The sequence below is a fragment of the Scheffersomyces xylosifermentans genome (genome assembly GCF_036884685.1).
Source record: "Scheffersomyces xylosifermentans strain CBS 12540 chromosome Unknown RJT20scaffold_7, whole genome shotgun sequence".
NCBI classification, from domain to species: domain Eukaryota; kingdom Fungi; phylum Ascomycota; class Pichiomycetes; order Serinales; family Debaryomycetaceae; genus Scheffersomyces; species Scheffersomyces xylosifermentans.
The window spans coordinates 1,649,178-1,665,238 of record NW_027042945.1 but is presented as its reverse complement, the minus strand read 5'-3'; the positions used below and the strand labels follow the sequence as shown (position 1 = coordinate 1,665,238).

Sequence of the window (16,061 nt, the reverse complement as noted above, 5' to 3'; positions counted from 1 at the left end):
GTACCGCAGCATTGTCGTAGAAGACCCGTACCGCAGCATTGTCGTAGAAGACCCGTACCGCAGCATTGTCGTAGAAGACCCGTACCGCAGCATTGTCGTAGAAGACCCGTACCGCAGCATTGTCGTAGAAGACCCGTACCGCAGCATTGTCGTAGAAGACCCGTACCGCAGCATTGTCGTAGAAGACCCGTACCGCAGCATTGTCGTAGAAGACCCGTACCGCAGCATTGTCGTAGAAGACCCGTACCGCAGCATTGTCGTAGAAGACCCGTACCGCAGCATTGTCGTAGAAGACCCGTACCGCAGCATTGTCGTAGAAGACCCGTACCGCAGCATTGTCGTAGAAGACCCGTACCGCAGCATTGTCGTAGAAGACCCGTACCGCAGCATTGTCGTAGAAGACCCGTACCGCAGCATTGTCGTAGAAGACCCGTACCGCAGCATTGTCGTAGAAGACCCGTACCGCAGCATTGTCGTAGAAGACCCGTACCGCAGCATTGTCGTAGAAGACCCGTACCGCAGCATTGTCGTAGAAGACCCGTACCGCAGCATTGTCGTAGAAGACCCGTACCGCAGCATTGTCGTAGAAGACCCGTACCGCAGCATTGTCGTAGAAGACCCGTACCGCAGCATTGTCGTAGAAGACCCGTACCGCAGCATTGTCGTAGAAGACCCGTACCGCAGCATTGTCGTAGAAGACCCGTACCGCAGCATTGTCGTAGAAGACCCGTACCGCAGCATTGTCGTAGAAGACCCGTACCGCAGCATTGTCGTAGAAGACCCGTACCGCAGCATTGTCGTAGAAGACCCGTACCGCAGCATTGTCGTAGAAGACCCGTACCGCAGCATTGTCGTAGAAGACCCGTACCGCAGCATTGTCGTAGAAGACCCGTACCGCAGCATTGTCGTAGAAGACCCGTACCGCAGCATTGTCGTAGAAGACCCGTACCGCAGCATTGTCGGAAAGGAGAATGTAAAGCAGAATGAAATGAGGTAAAACTAAATTAGCCCATAGTACGAGAAATCATGTATGTTGTGAGTATAAATGGCCTTGGCTTCTTAACGGTAATGTAGGTCTATTACTCGTTTAAAGCACAATTAGAATAAGTATATAACAGAGTTTAAACCAAAAAAGTACTATTTTGAAAGGTTTGGCTGCAAAATTATAAATTTCTATTTCCATAAAAGTTGAACACAATACATTATAAATCATTAACAAAAAGAGAAGATCGCACATGTAGACATAGCATATATAATTATCTCAGATTTAGATTAGATTCTCTTTTATCATTCAGCAGTATGTCACTGCTGTCTTCTTCAACTTTATGCTCTCTTGGAAGGTGAATCGTTAGATTTTTGTGGAATCTCTCCGGCCCGAAGAAGAGAAGACAATCATAGAAGCCACTGCACCACAGAAAATACACATAACTTTTCCATAATTGTAAGTGCCTGGAGGAGCTCCTTCAATTGGAAATTTCTCGCCTAACTTTGCCTCTATGGTACTCGCGGCGGAAGAAGCAAGGTTACCTAACTGATGTACTATTCCAGATAGGAATGCCCTATGAGATGCATTAACTAATTCTAAAAGATGTATTGGAGCAACTCCCCACGCTCCCATTACTCCACCAGTTAATAATGCATAAGCCCTCCAATTCGTTCTTGCATCGATGAATGCTGGATATGTGAAGGCTCTACACCAAATCATGCAGTTCTCGTACTTTTACCACCTTCCCGTTATATTTTGCAACTATAATTCTCTTTCTGTCCCTCACCCCGCCGTACGCCAAGCCGTTCCCCTCGCTTATAGTGCGTCTAAGAAAATAACCCCACAAAAAGTTCGAATACTCGGAATAATTCGACAAAGCAAGTAAGAAGGCTAAGATATTTTGGCGTTATATCGAACATTTTGTAGGGCTGCCTCGTAAATGAAATTTCATATAATCCAATAAAGGTACTACTTTGTGGGGTCAGTCTTACAATGAGTTTTTCTAGGAAAGAACCACGAGGCGCTATAGGAGACACCATGGGTTAATCGCCGAGTTAATAACTAGGTATTTGCATATATAAACGTCATGTCAACACTTCATGTTTCATTTGAATACTGTCTACTATTCTTCAACACATCTATAGGACATCTTATCCTCTTAGGACAAAGAAATCGATACACCACCTTGAACACTCATTGTCAATTCAGTTATCATTTTTGGGGGATATTCAACATTACCACTGCCTATGTTTGGGAACAACTGAACAAGTCTTGTTATAACGTATGAAGCCTCAGTCAAAGCAAATTGCTGTCCCAAGCAAATTCTTGGACCGCCATTGAATGGCAAGAAAGCCCATCCCAATTTTTTTGTAGAGGGCTCAAACCACCTTTCAGGTCTATAAATTTCTGCGTCAGGACCATAAATTTCTTGACTTCGATGTGTTGCATAAACAGCATAGAATAGACTTTGTCCTTTCCTCACCAAAATTGGTGACATGCCATCCTTTCCGCCGCCTCTTGGCAAAGTTGTATTTTTCTGAGCTACTCTGAAGTTTTGTGGCACTGATGGATACATTCTTAGGGATTCGTTTAGAATAGCCTTCAAATATTCGCATTTCTTCAAGGATTCAAATGTTATGGAACCGATATCTGAATTCTCACCATGTCCAAACATTGAATAGATCTCTGCTTTGAGTTTGTCCCAAATATTCTGGTTTCTTGCCAATTCCATGAACGTGAATGAAAGCAAGCCTGCAGTAGTATCTCTGCCAGCCACTAAGATATTCAATAGTTGGTCCCTCAATACAATGGGATCACGAGTTTGCTTTGATAGTTCATAAAGGAAAACATATCCAGAGTGCTTCTCCATTTCTTCGGGAGTTGCCTCCAATGCAAGCTGAACATAGTGATCTGCAAATCTGTGTACTGCTTTGGTACACTCACGAAATTCTGTGTTATTTACAAGGAAGTATAGTTTCTGGAAAATGGATCTAGTTGCAAGGTACGCTTGGGCAGTGTTGAATGCTTCTGCAAAGTCCTTTTTTCCATCAAATTCAACTGCTTCTTGGTCCATTCCAATCGAAGAGTCACATAAACTTTGCACCGATTGACCAAATAAGTATTCAGTGGCAGAGTCAACGGTAAACCTATAGAACAATTCCTGAATATCAAACTCTTGCCCTTTGTTCTTCCTGACATGCTGAGCCAATATCTGTATATGTGGCTCTAGGGCCTCGACATGAGCAATCTGCTCTCTTGAAAATTGTGGCCTTAGCATTGTTCTCGAATGCTTCCAACCCTCTCCATCTAAGGTAAAGATACCATCACCCAACAAGGGTTTGAATTGGGCATGTCTATCACCAAGCGCAAAGTCATTGAATTGAGTTGCCAAGACTGCTTTGATGTTTTCGGGGTCCTTCGTAGCTATAACCTGATTGCCCATAACCATAAATGTACAAGTGGGATTTTGGGGGTGTTTTGACTCGTAAAATCTATTCTGGACCAAATCCATCAATGTGCCCTTGTTCTTGGCAACAATCAAATCCCTACAACTTCTTAATCCAAACAGCCCATCGTCAATGGTATTGGAGCATGGTTCTGCTCCAAACCTTCTGACTAGTATCTTTTTGGTCACCCATGAGGATAATAAGTAGACAATTATTACCCCTCCAAGTAGAACGTGCCAGGAACTCAAATAAGGGACCAATGTGTTTATTAATCGATGTGTCATCTCTCTTATCCTTTTTTTTCACTTATCCAAGCCAGTCAGAAACTATCTCAGCCTCAAGGCAGCAGTTTGATTCCGTTGAAGGAGGTAGCATCACTCATTTATATCATCTGAGCACTCTTCTGACCGGAGATACCTTTTGTGGGGTAGGAATGCAGGGATGAAAAAGATCATCGATAATAGCAGACAATGGATGGATAATCCCTGTATATAGGTCTCATTAGTATACTTTGTGTTTCTTTCTTGTAAGACTGGTTTTGTGCTCAATTGAAAGTCGGCTCGCCTTAACATGCTTGATCTTGTTTTGTTCATGAAAGTCACCAAATATACAACCAATATATACATAATTATCTTTTCAAGCGCCTCTGAAGAGCCACCGGTGCAAGAAAATCATTGGTAGTATTCTTACTCGTCAATGCAAATACACATGTTTTAAAAGACTCCTGAAACTTCAAACAAAAGTCTACCAATGGCTCGAACCCCACATCTCGGGAGCCAAATCCGACTTTGTCATGCAGGATACGGAAACACTTATAGCAACCACTTGTCTGAATGTGATTTACAAGGCTGTGAATGTAGTTTAGGTATCCTGAAGGGTTGAGAAGTTTCAAAGAAAATAAGAGGGGAGGGTTTTAGTATGGAAATATTTGCAATGGGTTTCAGCGCTATGTTCTCCATTCTGTGTATTCTGTGAAGACTGAATTATCGGAAATCTACGCATGTTGCAAACTGGACTGGTCGGAGTAAATGGGTTTGTTTGATGTATTGTAACCGACTAGCTCCATGGTAGAGGAGATCTGAAGTCTGATTCGGCGGGAGAAAATAAAAAACCTTATAATAGAGTTCAGATCAACTTCTTCACTAGATAACGTAGCAAAGTTGGCCCCATTCAATGAATGAGTCACATCTTCCTTCAATCTCTGGTCAAATCCTATTATAGTTCTCATGTATACATTCAGCATATATATTCTAAGTCTAATTTGACTACTTAACAACATCAAGGAGATTAATCCACTTCCTGTTTCGAGTGGCCTTACTCTTTAGAACATTTACATTCCTGACCAGAACTGCGATTCAGTTACAGTAAATTCTGCAACTTCGCTAATGGAAGCACTACTGTTTCCGGCTAAGACCTTGTAATTTCCTGCTTGAAGTGACCACTGGTCCTGGTATTCATCATAGAATGAGACGGACTCTTTCAACGATAAATTCGACTTGACAGAAGTCAGTGCACCAGCCTGTAAATGTACCTTCTCGAATCCTTTCAATTCCTTGACAGGTCTGATCACATCTGAATCATCCTTGGAAATGTAGAATTGAACGACCTCAGCTCCGTCTAATTCACCTACGTTTTGAACATCAACAGTGACTTCAAGACGATCATTGTCCTCGTCAACAGAGACCTTCAAGTCGGTGATGTCAAATTTACTGTAACTCAAGCCAAATCCAAATGGGAATGCAACATCTTTACCCAACTTTTCGTAGTATCTGTATCCTACAAAGATATCTTCTCCGTATAACACTCTTCCTCTCTCGGTAGAAAAGTTCAAGTAAGCAGGGTTATCCACATTTTTAAAAGGGAATGACAAAGACAATTTACCACTTGGGTTGACGTCTCCAAACAAGACATCTGCAATTGCATTTCCTGCTTCATTACCTCCATACCAAGCTTGGACCAAGGCTTTGGCCTTATGCAACCAAGGCATTTCAACTGGTGTACCGGACTGGTTGACTACTACAGTGTTTGGATTTGCAGCTAATACGGCTTCCACTAACTTATCTTGGTAACCCACTAACTTCATGTCTGGACGGTCAAAACCTTCCGATTCCCATTCACCATTCAAGCCAATGTTTAAAACAACTTTATCGACACTTTTTGCCAACTCCACTGCCTTCTTGATGTCTTCTTCTGGGTCACTAACTTTGACCACACCCAAAATAACACCTCCTCCACCAAATCCTTCGCCTTCGGCAAAAGCAAATGTACGTCCAGAACTGAATTCAATTCTGACATTGTACGTTTTACCTTTCTCAAGATGAATAACACCCCTTTCTTCTCTTGAACCAGAATTGAAGAAGGTGTTTCCTCTTTGTTGCACCGTCTTGTTGTCCACAACCAACTTGTCGTCAACATATAATAAGGCTGTTCCGAATACTGCAACACCAAACTCATAGTCTCCAGTCTCTTCAGGAGTAAAGTTTCCTTCGAAATCAATGTAGAAAAGGAAGTCTGGTGCTTGCTTGTTAACATAATCAAAGAGCATAACATTGGAGAGATCTAAATCATACTCATCGATCTGGGTTCTCTTTGAAGTTCCCCTAGGCTCCTTGAAGAATTTAGCTTTGTATCCTTTCTTTCCAGTAACAGGGTTTATCAAGTTCTCGGCCAAGCCTGGTAACAATCTATAACCATGAGCACCAACTGTGTAAGGCGTCTCCTTCTCTCCCAATTTCTCTGAAATTGAGTCATATGGAGTAGTAGTGTAGTAAGCACGAAGGGAAGCCGAGCCACCACCACAGTAAGCTGCATATTTAGCATTTGGTCCAATCACGGCTACTGTCTCGTCCTTCTTCAATGGCAACACATTGTCTTCATTTTTAAGTAAAACAATGGAATCCTGAGCGATCTTCCTCAACTGAGCGCTAGTAGTTGCAGTGTTATTTGCGCTTCCCTCTGGTGCATTCTCTGGAATACCCGTGGCAAGTGCATATTTGACAAGTTTAAGCACGTTTCTTACTCTATCGTCGATATGCTTGATGTGTAACTCTCTAGTTGCGACCATATGTTGCAACACGTTGTATTTTCTGAATTTTGGTGGACCCGGCATCTCGATGTCTAATCCATTCTCAATTGCCTTACCGGTAGTGTAAGTTCCGAACCAGTCGGACATGATGGTACCATCCCACTTCCATTCGCCCTTGAGAATGTCTTGAATGATCTTCAGTGATTGCGAAACATGTTCTCCATTCACTTTGTTGTAACCCGTCATGAAAGCTGCAGGGTTTGCATACTTTACAGCGAGTCTGAATGGTTCTAAATAGATCTCTCTCAATGCTCTCTCTGAGACGATACAGTTACTAGCGTTACGCTCGTCTTCTAAATCATTGCCAACAAAATGCTTGACTGTAGCAGCAATACCTTCGTCTTGAATACCCTTTACAATTGAAATAGCGGCTTGACCTGTCAAGTATGGATCCTCACTAAATGATTCGAATCCACGACCTCCTAATGGTCCTCTTTGGATATTCATAGTTGGTCCAAGGATTACATGGACTCCCTTGGCTTTAGCTTCAACTCCCATCAACCTACCAGCCTCGTACAACAAGTCCTTGTCGAAAGTAGCTGCTAATCCAGTACCACAAGGAAAGCAAGCGGAAGGGTGACTGTTGAAGAACTTGGTACCTCTCAAACCATTAGGACCATCACTAAATCTGAGACTTGGAATGTCTAATCTCTTAACTCCATATGTGTGCCAGAAATCGATTCCGGCGAGTAAGCCTACCTTCTCCTCCAAGGTCAATTCTCCCAACTTCTGTTCAATGTCAAATTCTGTTACCGTCATTGCTTATGTGATGCTAGAACTGTGTTGTGATGCCATCAAATTCCATAGACATTGGATTGGAGCAGATATATATACTTGTTTGATCATCCCGGCATATCACATCCATGTCCGGACCAACTTCTGTACATGGCATTCGTCCCGAATGCGTTCTCAAAATGGAAGTTTCGCCTAAACTCTTACCAGAACTTGAGTTTTTCCTGTGGGGTAAGTGGAGCTACTGGAAAATATGGTAGAATAGGGATTATTCCTGGGTATTGAATAAAGGATCTGCGCACATAACCCGAATTCTTGAGGTGAAAAACAATAGGGGTGGAAAGTGGGGATTTGTGCCGTATCCACAAAGGTATTGCTCAAGTTGGGGGTACCTGGCAGGTCAGGGAGAGAGATCAAACGGTCGACACTGTCGAAATAAAACTGTAGATCAACCATGCTGAAGTGAGTGTTGTGAGGCCCCAATCAATGGAGGAGGAGCTAGGGGAAGGAATCTTTGCCTTTGATGAATTACTCCGGCTCGGCCTTGGACAAGAAATCATCACCAGGGCTGAGTTTAGCTGGTCTGCCCACTCCGGAAAAGTTGCTATTTTCAGTTATGGACACTAAGTTTATTTTTATGCGTAATAACTTTGGGGTTTATGCATACGCTCAAGAATTGGTGGAGTGTAGTAGGTTGCAAAAGCAGGGCGTGTTCTAGTATAACTACCATTTGGTCATTTACGGCACAGAAGGGGCCAATGTTACATTTATTTCTCCAGAATGTAACGGATGACAATTGGCTCCTGAATTGATTTGTACATAAGCTGATTATGATTGTATTCGATCCTATTAGATCATGTATTTTATACTTCCAGAGTTTATACTTAACTAGTGAGAACTAAAATAAAAGGAGTTGAAAGACTATCAGACACTGGTGTCCTTCTCATATTCAACGTGCTCCAAAGATGGCTTTTCATAGCTTTGCTGGTTAAAGTGCTTGTGGACAGATTCATCACCAAAAACTTCAGCAACTTCCTCCAATGTGTAGCCATAGGTTTCAACAAAAGTGAAGTAGACAGTAACCAACTCAACTGCCAAGAAACAACAATAGACAATGTAGTACTTCCACTCAATGTTAGCCATAGCAATTGGATTAACAAAACCGTTGTAAATAAGGGTCACGTTGATGGTGAAACCGTAGATGTTGAGACCCTTGGCTCTATGAGTGTATGGCAAGATTTCGGTAACATACAAGTAAGGTAAACCATTAAGACCAGTATTATAAGAAAGGTAGTATATGAAAATCATGGCCAAAACACCTTGACCCAAAGATTCTGGAAATCCTCTTTGTTGGTTAATTGCTGAAAGGATTGTCCAAAGAATGTATGAAATAAGCATACAAACAATGGACACCAAAAACAATGTTCTTCTTCTGAACAAATAACAGGTGAACGCGATAACAGCAGAAATGACAAGGTTATAAATCATTAAACAACCATTGATTTGCAACTGCTTCTTCTCTTCGGTAATACCAATCGAGTTCAAAACCAAATTCAAGTAGTACGAGACCAAACCATTTCCAGACAATTGCGTCATAGCGGCAGTGAACATAAGCAAGAACAATCTTTTTCTGAACGACTTTATAGTGATAAAGTCGGTGTACTTCGATTGAGAGTTTAACTTCTCTAATTCTAAAGCTTGTTCAATTTCAAGGAGCTCAAACTCAACTAACTTGCTGGCACGTTCACTCGTATCATTTCCCGTGTGGTGTTTAAATAAGAACTTTTTGGCATCCTCAATTCTTCCTCTAGATACTAAGTATCTAGGCGATTCAGGAACCCACCAAATTACCAAGACTTGGAATAATGGAATAAGTCCCTGCAAGTATGAAGGCACTCTCCATGAGTAACTGGTAGTGATAAGTCTGGTTCCGTATGTAACCCATGCAGCAATAGTGGCTCCTAAATACCAGCACACATTGTAGATAGCAGTACTTGTTGGTCTATAGGTTGGGAATGCAATTTCTGCAATTAAAATTGGAGATGAAAGTGAAGTAATACCAAAACCAAAACCAATAATAACTCTTGAAACAAAGAAAAAAGCGTAATCTGTAGAAGCACCTTGTAATACAGCACCAATAACCGTGATAGTAGAACCAAGGGCAATAGCGAACTTTCTTCCCCATCTATCAGAAATCCATGCAGCAACGGGAATACAAAGAACTCCTCCGAAGATAGTACCATTAGCCAAGGCACCCAAAACATAAGTGGTTGGGTGGCCCATAGCATCCTGCCAAGATGAAAGCGACTGCAAACCATTCAACATAGAACCATCGTAACCATTATTAGTTGAACTAAGAGTAAGAACAAAGATAAACCAGTGCAATTTAAGGAAGTGGCTATAATTCCACCAGCTTTTGTCGTGATAGATGTATTGGTCAATTTCCTTACCTAAATCAAAAGCATCAGTGCTGTTTGCATGGTCCGAAATAGATTGTACATCGTGAACGATGTTTGCGTTTTTATCTTTAGATTCTGACATTTAGAGTTGAGGTTTGAATAAATGTAAGTATGAGTTCTGTTCTAAAGAGTTTTCAGTAGCTGTCAAGAAGGATAACTATCCCCATTTATACACATTCTGTTTATGATATTTTCAATGCTGATCTTTACTAACCTAAGATACATTTGTGGAGTAGATAATGTCGATGTATGCTCGTATTCCTTCTGCGAGAGTCAATAATCTCCCCCCACTAGAACAATCATAATCACGGATGAACCTCCATAAGCTGCACAGATTAACATATGAGCTAGGAACACAAACAATCCTTCTATGTGGCGGTCCGTGGTGATGGGGAAAAGGATTATCTTCTGTTCAAAAATATTCACAGAAGTCACCTTAAAAATTATGATGCTTTAAAAATATTGGAAAAACTTAGACAGGAGTCACTTAATCCGATAAAATATGTTTGCAATAATATAAGCCATTTCTCTCCGCAATTCAACCCAGGCTTACAAGCACATCATGCGGTATATGCGTAAATGACGACTATCATCTGCAGTCCTATGCTATTACTTACCAAGCTCGCATTATGCTGTGGTTAAAGTTCCGTTTCAACGTAAGTCCTCCGCTGATACTCGATATTTGTTTGATCTCATCGTATGGTGTCTTAGAAGAGGTTAAGGTTCCTCTTTGGGACCTCCCAACATATGATAATTAAATACGGGTGTAAATTGAGAAAAGTGGGGTCTTTGAAATTGAGGGGTAAGGAATGGTAGGTACTATGCTGCCAAACAAATGGAATTCTCCGTGACTTGTCAAGGTCAACAGAGAAGTAATCGATTGGAGCAGCAATTGTCAAAATCAATATTGTTATAAGCACATTTTCACATTGAGATTTGGGCTAAAGAAGATAATGATGATAGCCCATAATATGGAAAAACTCTTTTGACATTTAGGTCCTCGTTCATAACAATGTGTTTCGGAACGAAAAGTAGATGTGGGGTTCTGCGGAAGTGAAAGAATCCAAGGAATATGTGGGGCATTTTCTGCAAGAGTGACGGACATCCATCAAAATCGGGTTTATCCGAAAGTTGGTGGTTAAGGGCTGCCCTGCCCATTGGATGACTCCTTGGCTATTGAGAGAATTTGTGACTGCCGTATGTTCTAAGAGCCTTATAATACAAATATTGCTGAAGAAGCTCGAAGCGTAAACAATAGACATACGTCAGACAGCCTTGTTTCGTGATACCCAAATTTATGCGCTCCACACATGGTGGTATTTCGGGCTTTAGTTTCGGTTGCAAAATGATTGCGTTTGGCTTCAAGATTGATGTAGTATTCATGTTACATTTTCACTTTCATTCATTAGTCAAGAAAATAATTTATTTTCAACCCACATTTCGGATCAATTTCGTAAATAGTCAAAAAATATGCAGCAGAAAATAAATCGTGGAATTCCAAAGGGGTGGGGGTACCAAATTGCGTAGTAGTGGTGTGGACTCTCAGTCCTTTACGCACTTCTCTCCTTCCAGTATTCCATTTTAAGCGCTTGTGTAGCTTTGTTCCTATACCTGGATACATTTCCTCAATAAGAATGACGCAAGAGACTCCTATGTTTTCGTGGGGGTTGCAGCTTAAGCATGTAGCTTTGCGGGGTATTTGAGCCGGACTAACTATGCATGACAAATTCACGCAGGCCACGATAGATGACAGTAGAGAAGGCAATTACTTATTTTCAGTAAATTTTCCGTAGCAACTGCATCCTCCTTGATAATATCGTTAAGCAATTTTTTGTAATAGTTTATTAATTTATCTATCTATTGCATCTATAACTTTGATATTCTATGTAACGTTTAAAGGGAGGAATATTTGGAACTTGCTCTCAATTTTGGTCCATTCAAGTAGAAGAATACGGGAATTCCAATCATTCCAACGGTAATGAAACCTAATACAGTAGAGCCCCAACCAACCGGAAATCTATCTGTTTTCAAGTTATTGAATAAGGACTTTCCAAATAAAGGAAACACTCCAGCAATTACCGAACGGAATAAGTCGTTTCCTGCGAAGGCTGAGGCCAAGTATTTTTGAAAAGACATTCCCAAGTAGTTGAACAATGTCTGGAATATTATAAACGCACCGCTCGCAAATAATACTGCTCCGATGACAGGGCCAATCCAGTGGATATCTTTGGCCGATGTCCATCCAAAAATAAATACACCAACGGGCATTGCAATACTTCCAACGATGGCAATTGGGATAAACACTTCTGGTACTACTGGCTCGTTGTTGAGTAGCCTTCTTGTGAAGACCCGGTATACAACAGGAATGTAGAAAACCACAGCAATGATTGCACCAATCACAATGGCAATGTAGGTAGTTCCCATTTCAATTAAGGTGAAGTTTTTGGTCTCTAGGAAGACGATAGGAAATGCTTCAAACCAAAGATAGTTGATAGAATAGACCATGGAGATGTATATATGAATCAAAAGAACAACAGGATCAAGAATAGACATCTCGATGGGCCTCCACAAAGTTTCAACTGCCAACTCAGTGAAAGTGAGCTTGCTGTTTTCGATTTCCCCTTCGCTCTTTATGTTACTGTTGCCAGTAATTGCTCTCAATCTTTTTGCTTTTCTATAAAGCAATGTTTTACCATAGGACTCCGGTAACCAGAAGGTTAATACCAAAAGGCTGGATCCTGTAATGATGCACTGAAACCAGAATGTCCATCTCCAATCACCCTTGACAACCAATATAGAGCCAATAAATGGCCCCAACAGAGGTCCAGAGAATCCTGCAATAGCCCAAGATGCTAAGCCAACAGGTCCATAAGGAATAGACAATATTTCAGACACCGAAGCTCCACCTGTGGCTAAGCAAGGTGATGCAAAGATACCACCAAGGAATCTTAGGATGGAAAGAGACACGATATCTTTCGACAAAGCAGTGGGAATCTGCAATATAAAGAAAATGAACAAAGTCACGATGTAAATGGAGGTTCTTCCTACGGCAGCATTCTCAGACATTGGGGAAAATACCATTGGTCCTAGTCCATATCCAATAACGAACAAACTTAAGGGCAAGGTGGCGGCAACTTGCCCAATATGAAACTCTTCCATGATTTGTGGAATACCAGGTGTGTACATTGCAGAACCCATATAAACTGATACCGTCAAAAAAACAATCTCCAAAATGAAAAATGCTTTTTGATAAATGGGCCAATTAAGTGGATTTTCAGGATCATCATCACCATCCCAATGGACTATTACTTGGTGCTGGATAGCGACGGTTTTCTCTGATCCATTGGAATAATTGGACGAAGCGATCAGGCTGGCCGCATCCATTTCTTCCTTCTGGAAGTCCTTTTGCAAGAGCTCGTTTGTGTATTCTTCTGGAACGATATAATCTGCAGCTTCTTCTTTGTGCGAAAAATATTTGTGCTGCGAAATGTGGTAGACAATGTTTCCGAAGAAACTATCTCTCATAAATCTGTACATATTACTTGTACTGGGGTAAATTTCAGGTATGGATATTAGGCAAGCTATCCTCTTGTATTTCGCTGATTCAATCAAAATTTCACTTCTAGCAAAGCCAATGTGTTTCCTTTTAAACTATTTGGATCAAACGGGTCATTAGTGATCGAACGGCTTGATATCTTGAATTTTTGTGTAACGGCTGTTGATTGGCAGCCAAAGAGGAATTGTACCCTCAAAAGAAATTTTCGGACTTTCCGCATGGGGAAGATGTGTGATCTAAAAGGACTATTTGTTTCTCAGCCTTACTGACTAATGGAGATATGTGGGCCACAGTCCTGCATTAGACGGCTTAGATATAACGGTTTTAAGGGTTACCTACTACCAAGTGCTTACTGCCGTAGATGATTCATCCAAGAGAAGATTACATATATGAGAAGGTGAGTCAAGATTCGTAATCATTGTATTGTAGCGCTTTCCTAACACGGACATGGACAGGATTATTATCGATTGGCAAACCGCAAGTTGGTGCCACCCGCGTTTGGCTCTTCTTTCCTCATCGATTCTTCTCTACGTTTCTCTGACACAAGAAATGTTGTCACCGTGGAGGGTGCATATTATCATAATAACAACCATGATAAGATAGCAACTGGTACAGGAAGTCTTCTGCGCATTCGCCATTCATGTTGGCATTATTGAGAAGAAGTCAAAACTGTTTACCAAGGGAATCATTTCCTCTGCGGGAAAAAAAGAAACCAGCATGAAGCCCAGAATTAGAAATTATGGATTTTATTGAAGTTTAATAGATAGGTAAGCGAGAATTTCTTCCATGCTCAAAAAGTTTTTTTCAACCTACATTGTTATTGTGGTACGAGTGGTATATTCAAATTGAGTCTATCGAGACCAAAATCGAAACTAAAAGAAAAAGGAAGAAGAAATAATACATAAGAATTAAACTTGTAAAAGTCAAACTAGTGAACATTAACTAGCAATACAACGAACAGAATATGGTATGAATGCTCCCTATCAAGAACAAGTACCCCAAGAAATTAACAAATTCATCAGATATCTTGTCTTCTAAATTAAAGGAAAGCACTTTTTTAAGTTATTTAGACCATAAGTGTGATCAAACACAAGATGGAAGCAATAGCAATGGATCCAGATGGAACTAAGGAGTTGGAAGAACCTTCGTAAGTAGCTGGAACATATGTACCGTTACCAGCACTTGGAGCTGGAGCTGGAGCAGACTCTGGAGCTGGAGCAGGAGAGGACTCTGGAGCAGACTCTGGAGCGGTCTCTGGAGTGGATTCTGGAGCTGGGGCGGCTGGGGTAGCAGCAGCTTCAGTTGGGGCAGCTTGGGTGACTAAAGTAGTTGGAATGCTTGGAGTTGAAACGTAGGTAACAGTGACTGGGCTACCGTTAGCTGGGGTACTTACATCAGTTACAGTTACTGGAGCAGCTGGGGCTGGAGCACTTGGAGTTGAAACGTAGGTAACAGTGACTGGGCTACCGTTAGCTGGGGTGCTAACCTCCGTTACAGTAACTGGAGCAGCTGGGGCTGGAACACTTGGAGTTGAAACGTAGGTAACAGTGACTGGGCTACCGTTAGCTGGGGTGGTAACTTCCGTTACAGTAACTGGAGCAGCTGGGGCTGGAGCACTTGGAGTTGAAACGTAAGTAATGGTTGTTGGACTTCCGCTTGGTGGAGTACTCACGACAGTAATAGTAATTGGAACAATCAGAGTTGTCACATCTTCGGTTGGTACATTAGGGGTTGTAACGTAGGTAATAGTTGTTGGCTCAGCGCTTGGAGGGGTGACTACCTGAGTAATGGTAACTGGAGGAAGTTGAGTTGTGACATATACCACAGTTGTTGGACCACTTGGAGGTGTTGTTACTTCTGTTACAGTAATTGGTGTGTTTGGTACAGTAGTTGTGTAAGTGGTGACATGTCCGTATGGTCCGGTGAGAGTTACTGTTTCAGTAACATGAGGCAATGTGGTAGTTGTGGTGTCAGTCTCAGTTGTGGTGGTAATAGTAGTAACGAAAGTAGTCTCTACACCACCTGGGCCAGTAACAGTCACGGTAGTTGTGTAACAAGGTTCGTGGGATTCAGATGAAGAGTAACTGGTTGGGACTTCAACAATTACTGTGTCAGTACCACCGTGAGTGGCTGTCTCGGTAATAGTCTTCGTAGTAGTACCGGTCCAAGTAGAAGTGATAGTTGTCTCTGGGTTAGGACCGTAACTAGTTGGGACCTCGACAATGACGGTGTCAGTACCACCTTGAGTGTCTGTCTCAGTAACAGTAGTGGTGAAGGTACCGGTCCAAGTAGAAGTGATAGTCGTTTCTGGGTTAGGGCTGTAACTGGTTGGAACCTCAATAATAACTGTGTCAGTACCACCTTGAGTGTCTGTCTCAGTTATAGTTGTGATGTAAGTACCAGTCCAAGTGGAAGTGATGGTTGTTTGGTCGTTGGTACCGTAACTGGTTGGGACTTCAACAATTACTGTGTCAGTACCACCGTGAGTGGCTGTCTCGGTAATAGTCTTCGTAGTAGTACCAGTCCAAGTAGAAGTGATAGTTGTCTCTGGGTTAGGACCGTAACTAGTTGGGACCTCGACAATGACGGTGTCAGTACCACCTTGAGTGTCTGTCTCAGTAACAGTAGTGGTGAAGGTACCGGTCCAAGTAGAAGTGATAGTCGTTTCTGGGTTAGGGCTGTAACTGGTTGGAACCTCAATAATAACTGTGTCAGTACCACCTTGAGTGTCTGTCTCAGTTATAGTTGTGATGTAAGTACCAGTCCATGTGGAAGTGATGGTTGTTTGGTCGTTGGT

The 16,061-nt window shown here is 41.8% G+C and overlaps 5 protein-coding genes across 5 annotated transcripts; all 5 read right to left on the bottom strand. All coding sequences in view use genetic code 12, as the record gives it.

Annotated features, from left to right (window-relative positions):
- Positions 1–4: 4 nt before the first annotated feature.
- RJT20DRAFT_137097 (uncharacterized protein) lies at positions 5–1,245 on the bottom strand (the record flags this gene model as incomplete). Its single annotated transcript, XM_064918544.1, has 2 exons — positions 5–999; positions 1,236–1,245. Coding segments are annotated over 2 exons (1,005 nt in total), but the record flags the coding sequence as incomplete, so codon positions are not given.
- A 679-nt stretch (positions 1,246–1,924) lies between these two features.
- On the bottom strand, positions 1,925–3,824 carry RJT20DRAFT_60830 (cytochrome P450). Its single transcript, XM_064920962.1, has one exon. It carries the CDS (start codon positions 3,714–3,716, stop codon positions 2,145–2,147), a length of 1,572 nt encoding a protein of 523 aa, XP_064772842.1. The 5' UTR covers positions 3,717–3,824; the 3' UTR covers positions 1,925–2,144.
- Positions 3,825–4,651: 827 nt separating this feature from the next.
- On the bottom strand, positions 4,652–7,360 carry RJT20DRAFT_60825 (beta-glucosidase). The gene has a single exon (XM_064920961.1). The coding sequence runs from the start codon at positions 7,274–7,276 to the stop codon at positions 4,763–4,765; it is 2,514 nt and encodes an 837-aa protein (XP_064772841.1). The 5' UTR covers positions 7,277–7,360; the 3' UTR covers positions 4,652–4,762.
- An 804-nt stretch (positions 7,361–8,164) lies between these two features.
- RJT20DRAFT_122382 (hexose transporter) lies at positions 8,165–9,818 on the bottom strand. Its single transcript, XM_064915938.1, has one exon. It carries the CDS (start codon positions 9,788–9,790, stop codon positions 8,174–8,176), a length of 1,617 nt encoding a protein of 538 aa, XP_064772840.1. The 5' UTR covers positions 9,791–9,818; the 3' UTR covers positions 8,165–8,173.
- Positions 9,819–11,601: 1,783 nt separating this feature from the next.
- On the bottom strand, positions 11,602–13,245 carry RJT20DRAFT_142965 (MFS transporter; the record flags this gene model as incomplete). Its single annotated transcript, XM_064918655.1, has 1 exon — positions 11,602–13,245. The coding sequence occupies one exon, from the start codon at positions 13,243–13,245 to the stop codon at positions 11,602–11,604; it is 1,644 nt and encodes a 547-aa protein (XP_064772839.1).
- Between the last annotated feature and the right edge of the window lie 2,816 nt (positions 13,246–16,061).